Genomic DNA, 12,704 nt, shown 5'->3' with positions numbered 1-12,704 from the left:
GTACAACGACAGTCCCCCAGCTTGGTAATCGACCTGGCAACCTTTTGGTTACGAGCCCTACTCATTACCACTACGCCACACTGCAGCCCCAGTGATGTTTGTATTATCACTCACACACACCCTGTCTGTTTGTTTCTATGGGATACGTTCACCACACAGGCCATGTGAAACGCAGGCGGTCGTCGTTCAGCGGCTGTCACTCCAGCAACGAGGAGGGGGATGGTGGGGACGGAGGGGGCCGGTCGTCACCGACGACGCCTGCCGACGGCGAGAGCCCCTCTGTGAGGAAGCAGCCACGCCGCTGCGTGAAGCCACGCTCCTACTGCGACCTGCTGGATTACGACTCCGACCTGGACATCATGGCAGGCTCCAACTCAGCCTCCCCGGGCAGGCGGAGGGCCTCTGGCCCGCGCAATCAAGGTAGGAGCAGGAGGAGAGGCTGGGAAGAGTGGGGCTGGGAGTGGAGTGATGGAAGGGGCCCTGGCCTACCCACCCACCCTGTCCCCAGTGGAGCGGAGCTAGTTTGTTGGTGGAAGGATTGTATCAGGGCTCATGGGTCTATTGGCTCCCAGTCATTGTTGAAGGGATACCGCTGGGTTCAAACCCAGGCTGTAGGGCTCAGCCTGCACTTGGAACAAGCACTTTTACAGTCTTCACATTCTTTATTCCATATTTGACCATATTTGAAGCTACATTTTCTTGTGGGATGGATCACATAATTCATTTATTGAATAGGCTCTTGGCTTGTGAAGTGTGAAAACCTCAGGAGTTGAGGTTGTTGTTTGGATACTGACTTCATTGAAACTAAAGTTTTGCATACCCAGACAGTGCGGTAGTGCGTCAGTAGTTGATTTCGACCCAGGGAGAAACGGGTGCTTGACAGTGCCTTGAGGATTCCAGTAGTTTCTTAGTTTCTAAGACGCGGGATCGTTTCTCCTGCCGCTCCGCAGACTTCGTGGCTCTGGACGGCTTCCCGGGCAGCGTATCGGAGGATGGCGTACGGCACCGCAGACCCGGCCAGCACAGAGTTCCGCCCGTGCGCCGCAAAGCTGAGAAGGTAAGAACCGGCAGGGCGAGTGAGTGATTACACCTGACACCTTGTCTGGATCTCCCTCACTCCCTCACTCCCTCACTCCCTCACTAATATTTTCATGGTCGAGCAGGGATGGGCAGCTCCATGATTCCAGAGCGATATTTTGGTTGAATCCCAGTCACATACTGAAAAGCACTTCTGTTTAACTCCAAGTGGCTATCAAATTGCTGGTATTTACTTAAGCAGAGGTATCTTTTTTGTGGTAATTTAGCAGATACTCCTATCCAGAGCTACTTATGTAGGTTACAGTTTTACATGGTATCCATTTATACAGCCAGATATTTAATTCTTGGTTGAGTACCTTGACCAAGTACCTCAGCAGGGAATCAAACCACCAACATTTCAGTTACGGGCCCTGCTCCTCATCACTATGACATACTGCTACCCCAGGTTCGATTTTGCAGTCAGTAAAGTTACAAGTTAGAAAATGGGGAGGTCTACAGCTCTCGAGATTTGGAAAAGCCCATTCCAGCTTTAAGTGTAACTGCATGAACTAATGCACATTCTGATTCTGACACTCCTCTAGGTGGATTACAGCCTTGAGGGATTTGCACTCTTTTTTTCCTCCGTGCCGGTGGAGGGGGGGGTTTCTGGTAATGGGATCGGCTGTCCCCTCCTCTCTGTCCCTCTCGCTGCCGCTTGCTGTGGTTTGTGGCGTAATGCCGGTGCTTTTTCGTTTTGGCTTCAGTGCTCCTACCCCTCACAGGCACAGCGGGAGGCAGCGTGGGCCCCGGCGGGCGAGGGCACACAAGATGCTGCCGCGGCGCGCTCCGGGTTCGAGAACACGCCTTCCGAGCGGGAGCTGGGCGCGTCACCATCTCCCGGGGGCCGGGCCGAGACCGAGGCCATGCCGCCACGGGTGACGGAGGGAGGTGGTGAGGCGGCGGTGGCGGAGGTTGAGTTGAGGCCCCGGGACCAGGCCCAAACTGATCCCCACTGTCTCCCCCGTTCCCAGAGCCCCCTGGAGCAGACGCCGCCGAGTGTCTTGGCTGCACTGGCCAACGGATTCGCGCAGAGGGAGAAGGAGCCCTCTGAGCCTTCGCACAAGATCCGCGTCGACTTCAAGGTAAGCCCAGGCTCCCCTGCTTCCCTACTGCCGACTGTATTGTCTCTTCTCCTCGAGTCCCACAGCAAGATCAGACCTCTCACATTGTTTGGCTTGCCTCTACTGTCTTTTCTACATTGTACCAGGTAGTGCCGCAGTCAGGCTCTTTACATGTTTCCCCAAGAGTGCCTCTGCCCCCTCCTCGGCCCTGGTCATAGAGGCAGGGCTGGCGCCAGCAGAAAAAACAGTGGGGTGCAACTGCAATCCACGGGGGGGGGGCGTCAATAGACATAGGGATATAAGGAGACAACTGAGGGTGCGCTGAGGTCTGTCCCCTAAGCATCCCTGTGGTGCTCAGCCTGCCTAGAGGGCTACAGTGTCTGGACCTTGTTGTACTGAATTCAGCTGATCTTTGTCTTAATTGTCCAGATGTAGTTGCTACCCTTAGGTACTAGTGCCAGTGCTGAAGAGAGAGCAGGAAACCCTGCCATATTATGGCCTGTGTAGTCGAATTGCTGGCATATATGGTATACATGAACAGAGTACATCTGCTTTTATTTTCTGAACCCATGAAGAAACTGTCCACTCTTTGCCATTACCAGTGCTGACATTAGCGTTGCTGTACATTTCCATGGGGTGTCAGTGCTGTTCTTTTTTTTTCCTCGTGTGCCATGTGTTCTCAGTGTTCCCTTTTCCTTTTCCTTATTTGCTGGAGAAGTGAAACGAAGTATTTTCAGTTTGGGACGATTAACTTTAGTTTACTTTTTAATCGCTAGGGGTGTCTTGAAATATCACGGAATGTATGCAATATGTATTGTATTGCAATACAGTAACGTGACTGTACGTACGGAGGGGCTGACAAATGGTTCACGATGCCTGTTTCTTATTATGCTACTAACCGCTACTGAATACATCCAAAATGCCCACACTTCAGTTTTAATGAAATTTCCTGAACAGCAGAGGGCACAATAAACAAATCAACTTGTTGAATCTTGTTTAGCCATACGCTACCTAATAGCTTGCACTGTAAAGTACCAAATGGCATTGACTTTACAAGCTGAATTTTCACTCAAAACATCTGTTTTCAACTTTTAAAGATAAATTGATTTACAAAGCATTGTTTTGCACATTTTATACCTCCAGAAGAAACTAGGTTCAGTCATAACTTGTTTCTGTTCAGATTTTGTCCAAAGCGTGATCGTGACATCTGTCAGCCCAGTATCATTTATCAGGCTGAACTGTGACCTGAGTGTGTTGTTTGTAACGGTGGCAGATTTGTTATTTTCTCTTTTCACTCGCTAGGCATCACATGACCTTTTACATCTAAGTCTAATCTGTCTGTCTCCGGTTCTCACTTTCCTCGGGACTGTCTGTGTCTGTGTCTCTGGTCCCAGACCCTGAAGAACAGGGTCTTCGTGTCTTGGGTCTTAGTACTGCCTCTCACTGCCCCTCTCCCCTGTCCCGCAGGAGGACTGTAACATCCAAAACGTGTGGCTGATGGGGGGTCTGAGTATCCTCACCTCGGTCCCAGTCATCCCTCAGTATGTCTGTCTGCTCTGTGCAAGCAAAGGACACCACGAGGTAACACTCAACACTCACAGGTTTTATACAGTCATGGAGCCTTGGGTGGAGAAAGAAAAGTATTGTCATTGTTTTAAGATGTTTGAGGTTTTTAATTAAAACAGGGATTTTTGCTCTGGAGTCCGTTGGGAAAATAAGCGGAGATTGCAAAACTGTATGCTTACTTTCCACATATAAATATTTTTTTTGTTTCAGTATCAGATTTTATGGAGGTAATTGGTACAGAAAAATCACATTATTGCACTGTTAAATAGCACTGTTGATCAGAGCTGTTGCTGATGGCTGCCATCTTTTCTCCCCAGATGCTGTACTGTCAGGTGTGCTGTGAACCTTTTCACCGGTTCTGCTTGGAGCCTGCAGAGCGGCCCCTGGAGGAGAACAAGGAAAACTGGTGCTGCCGTCGCTGCAAGTTCTGCCACGTCTGCGGTCGCAGGAACAAGCACTCCAAGGTACAGAGTCCTGGCGCACTGATGCCATTTCAGCCAGGCTAAGGGGGGATTTTGAGTGGAACTGCTTCAAGGCAGGACAGTGAGTTCTTTGCTGTTTTTGTCCCACCAGCCTCTGTTGGAGTGCGAGCGATGTCAGAACTGCTATCACCCTTCCTGCCTGGGACCCAACTACCCCAAACCCAACAAGCGAAAGAAGTCCTGGGTGAGCTGAGAGAGTGTGGCAGACCTCACTGACGTAAAAAAAAAAAAAAAACACTGTGTACTTGAAAAGGAGAAAAAGATTTAAGGCAAAATGAGAACTGGTCCTCCACCCATTCCCTCTTGATTTCACTTCCCGTTTCAAATCGTGAATAACATCCTGTCATTGAGCGAATGCCTTTCTAACCATTTCCCGTTTCACAGGTGTGCATGACTTGTATCAGGTGTAAAAGCTGTGGTGTGACTCCAGGGAAGAGCTGGGATACAGAATGGAACCACGAGAAGGGCCTTTGTCCCGACTGCACCAAACTCTATGACCAGGGTGAGAGATGGGATGAGAAGAGTGCCTAGTGCATGCATTGTCATTTTAGCTTAGATTCAGGTTTTTTTCGCTTCCTTGTTTGGTTCATTTGCCATGAATCCGTGGTAAAACTCAAGGCGTGCGCTGAGAAATCATACCTCGGCTTTACACCAAACATCACGTATTTTGTCTGGTCCTCTGAATGCCAGTAAATGCTCACTTGACTGAGCTTTACATTCTATTACGTTATTGTCATTTAGCAGATTATCTTATGCAGAGTGCCTCACAGCTTAACGTGTTATCCATTTACACAGCTGGATATTTACTGAGGCAATGTTGACTTAAGGGTCCCAAGGCTGAAGGGTATATTGTTATTATGCTGTCCTATTGGTGAATTGAACCAGCAACCTTTTGGTGCCTGTGTCTGTGGATATCAATTTGTGACAGTTTCTGCTTAGTGCAGGGCAGTGTGAGGTTGCCATGAGCTCAGGAAAAAAGAACCCTTCATCAGCATAATTGGCTAACAAGGAGCACCTGTCATACCTGCTTTGGTCTGCTGCTGTGCTTTCCTGTAAATTCACTGCAGGAGTGCATTGGAATGACGCAAAGGTAACGGGGAAGACCCAACAGCGCCCTGCTTCGGAACGCATAACCAGATGATGAGGAGTTTTATTTGATGAGTCCACAATAATGACAGGACTAGTTTGTGCTTTATAACCCCACGAAGCAGCACGCAAAGTCCTGGATGTTGTTATGCATTACACGATTCCCCAGTTTAAAACTCGGCATGGCATGTTGGCCCAAAATTCCCCGTCTAATTATGTGCGTTTCACTCACAGTTCACTGGTGTGGGATTTTTCTAGAATACACCCTGGGCTTAAACCGATGTGCTGACGTGACTCTTTGGAAAGTGACCTCACGGCCAAAGGTGTATTATCACTGAAGATTGTCTAAACATGGTTTAACTCATGGGTTTCATTTCAAGGCAACTACTGTCCCATCTGCTACAAGTGTTACGAGGACAACGACTATGACAGCCAGATGATGCAGTGTGCCACATGTAACCACTGGGTCCATGCGAAATGCGAGGGCTTGTCAGGTGGGTGACATCTCCTCTGTTCTTGTTCTTGTTATTCTTAAAGGAACCACTTACTCTTATTTAGAAGTATGCGAAGCAGGTTATTAAAAGCTGTTGTCATAGTAAAGTTGACTGTCTTTACAGCCATACCGTATGTGTTGTGTGCCTCAGTTCTGTGTTCTCTGTTGTATTTTGGCCCCTTACTGCACAACAGCTTACTATCTCAAGCCAGCAAGCTCACTGTTGTGATGACTTAAAGGATTTAAAAAGCAGTACTGAAAATGGTTATGCTTCCTTGTTTTGTATTTTGAACTTCAACAATTTGATGTTTGACATCTAAACAAACTCGTCCTCTATGGAAATGGCAAACCCCTCAGATTAAAAAAAATGCATGCGTTTGACTACTGGTATTTTGAAAACCACGTCCTGTGGCCACTGTCCTCCCACAGTCTCACTTTAAGCTTACCAATCTGATGGTATTTTTTCCACTGGAAAACTTGTGCTTAGTGTGCAAGCATAGATAGCATAGATTTGGTATCAGTCTTTATCAAAAATCTTGATTGTGATGAAAAAAATATGATTTACATCTTCTTAAAATTTGACAAGCTACCTTTCCCTTCCCTGCCATCAGCAGCTGTTAAAGATTCTGCTTCACTCTGAAAAGACCAAAGGTGTTGATGGAGTTTTGCGTTATCCCTCAGATTTCTGGTTCTCCAGATTGAAAGATTACCATCCTTACACCCTGTCCCCTCTTTTCCTTTGTCCTACATACACTCAGAGCGTTGTGTTCCTGTGTCATCAGCATTGCCCTCTGACTCTCTCACTCTTTCTCACATATTACTCCAGGGTATTATTGCACTTTCACCGCATTGTTGAATTTTTCATGATTTCTTTCATGATAGTGCTGTGCGTTCAGTGTGGCACCTGAGACATATTTGTGTGATCCTCCATATTCTGTATATACTGTCGGTCGTGTGGGCTTAATATATGCACTCATGTACCTTTACATTGTGTGACTTCACATGTAAACGTAGGGTGTAATTTTCTGCTGAACTCGACAGTCGTAACTGACACATGGCCTCCGTTCTGCTCCCCCTCCCCATCTGCAGACGACCTGTACGAGATCCTGTCCAGCCTGCCGGAGAGCGTGGTGTACTCCTGTGGGCCCTGCAGCCTGACCCAGCCCAGCAACTGGAGGGAGCTGCTCCACGTGGAGCTGCGGGCAGGGGTGGAGAAGGTGCTGGCCTGCCTGCTGACCTCTACCCTCACCCAGCACCTGGTCACCTGCAAGGAGGTGAGGCCCCAAGCTCCGGCCCCCGTGCAAGCTGTGCTCACGTTTTTGCACTTGTGCGCTTGCACAGCTACGTCCTGGTACGCTCGGACAGTAGTTTGCTATTTCAGTGGTGCAGCCTTATGCTGGGACACTCGCACCGCAGTGTACTGGTACACTGATTTAGCTGTAGATTGAAATACACATACAGCTATATAATGGCACGCTGTAATGCAGTTGTATGTTGGGACACTCCTATAGCTAAATACTAGGACACTGATGCAGCTTTATGTTGGTATATTCATACCACTGTATGCTAGTACACTGATGAGGCTATATGCTGGAACACACATACAGCTATATACTGGGACACTGTTGCAGTTGTATGCTGGGAGACTTATACATCTGTATAATGGTATGTAGTAAAATAAGTTGGTACTTTATTAATCCTAACAGGAAATTGCTTAAAAAGGCTGTGGCCTTAAAGCAGCGTCTTAGGTCGCGCTGTCACACTGGAGTCTATATTCATGCATCTTCATGCTTTTTCACTGATGTGGTTATATGCTGAGACACCCATACATCTGTATGATAGTACACTCTTACAGCTACTGGGACACCGGTGCAGTGGAATGCTGGCAAATCCATGTAGGCCTGAAATGGTACACTGATGCAGTGGTGTGCTTTCACACTCACACAGCTGTATACCACATGCTTCTGCACACTGCCACCGTGAACCCCTCATACAGTTCCACGCCATCACACTGACACAGCTATGTACGGGCACACTGATGCTGCTGCTGCACGCTTCCACAGTGAACCTGTTCAACAGCTCGCTGTCTCACTGATGCGGTCAGCGCGGGTCCCCACTGTGTTAAGTGTACTCTCATGCAGCCACAAACCAACGCGTTCGCTGCTGTGCCACACAAACAGCCACATGGCCGCGTTCGCTCACAGACTGGCGTGCTGGCACACAAACACAACGGATGAAATGTACACTCTCTACCCCTCTGACCTGATGGAGGCAGGTCAGGTCCCTCGTCAGTGTGCTGGTGGTGTTCTGTTCCCCTGTTATATGTACTTGTTTTACCGCTCTACAAGATGCATTCATTTTGATCTTCATGCTGAACTGCACGTAGAGGTTGAGTAGAAAGAGTGGAAATGCCCATCGCTGCAGTGTGCTGAGTGGGGAAAAATAAGGCCAGTAACGCACAGCACCATTTCCGTGCTGTCTGTGACTCAGACACAAGCACATGTGAGTTGTGTATAGATGGATGTGCACATTAGCATTCTCTGGGCTTGCAAAACCAAGCTAGACACTGAATCATTGTCTGGGCACCTGGAAAAAGCCACTTATGCGTAAACACACACACACACACGCACACGCAGTCATAATATTTGCATGTCCTTATTTAACACATTCTGTTAAATATCCATTATAGTGTTCTCCTGTGTTACGTGTGTGTGTGTCATAGCTTAGAGGTGTCCTGTGTAGCGTGTCCTCTCCTGTGTGATGTAAATTCCGGGTCTTGTGTGCTTCTCTCTCTTGGCCTCACATGTCCTGCAGTGTGCCTCTGTGATGGGCCCCGACAACGGATCAGAGGGGCAGCCAGCCTGTGACCTCCGCGCTGTGGGGAAGAAGTTTGACAAAGGCCTCTACACTACGCTGGTGAGCCTCAACCCCCCCACCTCGTCCTCTCCACCCTCTGCCACTGAAGTCTGTGGATACTTTCCGCATCTTTCCGCCATTTCTGTGGTGGAGAAAAGCACTTTCTTACCGACTGCAGAGTGAGGGAGTTGAAGGGGCTGAATCTGGTCTGGTGGTAGCGTGCAAAAGCATGCCCTCTGGGCCCTTACTGACAGGGCCTCCTTCGTGAACCACTGCAGTGCTTATCATAGCAAACCATAGCAGTTTGAGCAGAAAAACTCCTGCTGACATAACCACATACTGCAGGAAGGAAAACATTAATGTTTTCACAGTTGTTAAAGGTTTGATGTGGTAAATGTTGAGTCAGCCAGCAGATCTTCGGGGGAATTTAATTTCTGTGGTTCCATTTGACTTAAGCCCTACACCTGCAGGGAAAAGGTGTAGCTTTAGTTTGAGGTTAGCTTTCTGCGGAAAAGTCAAACCCTCATCTTCAGCCCTTTTATGCAACTGCATAGATGGCAGATTAGCTTCCCTTTAGCCTGAGGTGTGGTGTTGAGGTCATTTATATGTTTAGTGAGATCAGTTAGCAAAGTGCATAGCCACTTACTGTCTGTCAGATCTTAGACAGGTCCGTCCTTTTCAGCCACGAATGTGTCAGTTTGAGTGCCCAGTGCCGTAAATCTCTGGTTCGGCCATCTGATATCAATGGGATATAGCACTTCAATGTACCAAACATTTACTTTGTCCAGATAAGCTTCAGGCTGTGATGAAGTATGCTGTTTCAACCACGTCAGTTGTTAACTCATCGAAATCCAGCGCACCCACACACACAGACTGTTGATGGAATAATGCTGTGTGGTATGTCAGTGGGTCCAGTGGTCAGTGCTTATTAATTCAGCCCATCACCCCTGCATGTTTTCCTTGCCTAGTCAGCGATTACACCCTGAAGTTTATTCCAGTTACAAACCCAAATTGTTGAGGGTTTTGCTAACATTTTGCAATGGTTTGTAAATTTAAGTCTTTGTGTGTCCGCTAGCTCCTCTGCAACGCTGAACAAAGTAGTCCCTTGAGTGAACTTGGGAAACTGCAATGTATCGGCGATTGGCATTACTCTCACCCAGTGGAATGGAGTACACATGCTGTTGAGCCTTTGCTCTGTAACTGATAGCAGATCATCACTCAACTCTCCTGGTTACAGTGCTAGCCGAAAGACTAAACACTTGGAATAGATCTCTTTTCTCTGGCCATATCTCATGCACTGCTCTCATGCGTCTCTTGATAAAGTCCCCCTTAGCCCCGATCGGCCCTGAGACTGTGGAGCTGGCTCTGACAGATTAAACGTGTTCCTCATGCCTCTTGACATGTCTGTTAGACTGGCGCTGTGAACCAGACCATAACTTCTGGGTTAGATTTGGCTCTGTTGCTGTGAAAGAGCCCCTTCAGTACTGAACCGCACTGACTCATTTGAGGCTTATTTGTTATCTTTCCTACTTATTAGAAATCATTCCATGAGGATGTGGTCCAGGTGATTCGGAAACAACTGGAGGAAGAAGAGAAGACTCTTCAGGAAGACCAGAGACCCACGGCGCTGGCTCGATCCTACTACTTAAAGGTAGTCTCTATGTACACCGAGCTACCAGATATCTTCCCACGTTTGTACAGTTTTATTTTCATATTTATCATGCTTTTATAAAACACACACACACACACACACACACACATTGGTTCCTTCACCTTTGATTTCTGGTGTTCAGTAATGGTTTTCTCTTTTGCTTTTGTTTAATGTCTAAAAGGGGATTCATTTTTGTAATTTTGTCTGCCTATGTAGTGTATGTACTTTATTATGTTCTGTGACCAACAAAGTTGCTTTTTGGCCTAAAACTAGTCTTCCTGAAGAGACTCAACACCTTTACCTTCTTCTCTCCTTTCAGTTGCTGGAGGAGGTTTTCTGTTGGTTTAATAGCCAGGACCCCAAAGTGTGGGATCCACGCTCCAAAGAATTACCAGCGTAAGTAACGCTGGTTTTTTATTTTAAATATGCACAGACAAGTTTCCACAACTCTGTGATTTCCCCAACTGTGAAATGTAGTCATCTGGTCCATGGCAGGAACATTTTCAGTTGTGGCAGATACCAGGTCCTTAACAGCAGTTACTTAATATTCATATTCATCATAGAAACATAGAAACAAAAAATGAAATTTTACAAACAAAAGCAAATTCTCTTTCTCAGTAGAAATTACTACAATGTTGTCTGCTCCTCTCACATTGGCCACACTGTTATAACATGCTGGCGGTTTGCCATTTGAGATCAAGGCTCTCAAATGTGTTTTTCAGATGGAAAGCCAATGATCATCTATTTTGTCTGTACGGTAGAAACTGTCAGTATGTTAGGAAAGATTCATACATGGCAAGTCACTGTCAGCATATCTTGGCACAGCTGTGACTTGCTCATGTTTTGCTTCTGATCTGAAATTAGTGAAAATACCAGCAGAGCTCTTTGCTTTGATTGCATGTTTTTTTTCTTTGTTTTGAGGTTTAGCCATGATAGCAAGGCCCAGGTCACCACTACCATTACGTGATGCAAAACTAATAAGGCATCAATTAATAATTATTTGCTAATTTGAGAATCCTATTGTGTGAATATACAGAATGTGTTCTGCATGTGATCAACAGTGGCTTATCTCATAAAGTGTGTATATAATAAGTCACTAACTTTTGAGATTGTCAGTATCTGGATGTAGCATGCTGGTGTTCAGTCTTTGAGCCTCATATCCACGCATGAGTTAGGCCAGCACACTTTTGTCTTTTTTAGAAGAGATTATGGTGTGCGAACTCACTAATTGGTGGAAAAGGGTTTTTGATTTAAGACTTCATTTACTCAACAATGTGAGCAAGTGTGTCAGTAGTGTTGATGGGGGGTTTTGGGCAATTATGGACTGACAGCTGGGTAATTTTCTCAGTTCCCAACTTCCCTTCATCCCTCCATCTCATACCCCTCTCTCAGTGGGACGCTCCCCAACGCTGTGCTGCCCCCCTCCACCGAGCACCTGTACGCCCAGTTTCGTGAGCGGGAGGAGCAGAGGGCCAGAGTGCCTGTGGGACCCCATCAGGAGGAGGATGGGAACCCCAAGTTCAAAACTGAAGAAGGGCCCCGATTCTCCACCCCCATCTCCAGAAAACCAGCCATCAGCTACTCCAGGAGCAACAAGAGCTTCAGGTTAAAGCTCAAAGGTAGAGCCAGTTGCTATCTGATGTAGCACTATGATTGGTTTTGAACAGCAAGCATTAAAAGCAGTTGGTGTGGGTCAGGTGTTTTGATTACTCGCATGGTCACCACACAGTGTCAGTTTGCATACAGGAATTTCAGCATTGTAGTTCCAAGATGCAGGCATAGAAGCATTTGTCAGGTTCACTCCAGTATCAGCAAAGTGGGTTTATCTGTGTGCTGTTGTGTTTTTTTGTGTAATAAAGGGAAGAAGGGGCGCCCGTCCAAAGCTGACCTGGATACCGGGTGGTCGAAGGAGGATGAGCGTCAGTGTTCCCTGTGCCAGAAATATGGGGATGCAAAGTCCAATGTGAGTACTGCCTCTCCATGCTGGACATGAGACTCCCTCTGTACACATTACATTACGCTATTGCCATTTAGCAGATGCTCTTATCCAGAGCGACTTATATCAGTAAGTTTTTTTTAAACAGTGTTATACAACTGGATTTACTCATTACTGAGGCAGTTGTGCCCAAGGGTACAGCAGCAGTGCCCTAGCCAGGAATCAAACCGGCAACCTTTCGGTCATGAGTCCTGCTCCTTAACCACTGTGCTATATTGCTACTGTGCTGCTGTGCTTTCACAAACCTCAGAGTAATAATAATATTGGCTCATTGCAGTAACAGGATGTCCAGAAGAGGAATTCTTCTGGTGTGGTTTCATTTCCCATGGATCTGAAATGAATTCAAAGTAATAATGTTTTTGTCAAAAGGAAGTTGACGAAACTCCTCTCCTTCCTCAAAAGCTGTCCTTATTCAAAGCATTCAGGTTCAGGCTTT

The 12,704-nt window shown here is 46.9% G+C and overlaps 1 protein-coding gene across 2 annotated transcripts in view; it reads left to right on the top strand.

Annotated features, from left to right (window-relative positions):
• Positions 1 to 12,704, top strand: part of kmt2bb (lysine (K)-specific methyltransferase 2Bb) — a 44,777-nt gene that overhangs the window by 15,649 nt on the left and 16,424 nt on the right. For both annotated transcript variants that reach the window (XM_036538025.1, XM_036538023.1), the window contains exons 9-22: positions 160 to 420; positions 951 to 1,057; positions 2,049 to 2,159; positions 3,606 to 3,719; positions 4,022 to 4,168; positions 4,278 to 4,370; positions 4,571 to 4,688; positions 5,653 to 5,766; positions 6,855 to 7,039; positions 8,580 to 8,681; positions 10,159 to 10,272; positions 10,592 to 10,668; positions 11,665 to 11,891; positions 12,132 to 12,235. In XM_036538025.1, the coding sequence (XP_036393918.1) occupies positions 160 to 420; positions 951 to 1,057; positions 2,049 to 2,159; positions 3,606 to 3,719; positions 4,022 to 4,168; positions 4,278 to 4,370; positions 4,571 to 4,688; positions 5,653 to 5,766; positions 6,855 to 7,039; positions 8,580 to 8,681; positions 10,159 to 10,272; positions 10,592 to 10,668; positions 11,665 to 11,891; positions 12,132 to 12,235 (1,874 nt within the window). The remainder of the gene's footprint in view (positions 1 to 159; positions 421 to 950; positions 1,058 to 2,048; positions 2,160 to 3,605; positions 3,720 to 4,021; positions 4,169 to 4,277; positions 4,371 to 4,570; positions 4,689 to 5,652; positions 5,767 to 6,854; positions 7,040 to 8,579; positions 8,682 to 10,158; positions 10,273 to 10,591; positions 10,669 to 11,664; positions 11,892 to 12,131; positions 12,236 to 12,704) is intronic.

This window comes from Megalops cyprinoides, chromosome 10, assembly GCF_013368585.1.
Source record: "Megalops cyprinoides isolate fMegCyp1 chromosome 10, fMegCyp1.pri, whole genome shotgun sequence".
In the NCBI taxonomy this organism is placed as follows: domain Eukaryota; kingdom Metazoa; phylum Chordata; class Actinopteri; order Elopiformes; family Megalopidae; genus Megalops; species Megalops cyprinoides.
The sequence above is the reverse complement of the archived record's forward strand: the minus strand, read 5'-3'. Positions and strand labels throughout refer to the sequence as shown.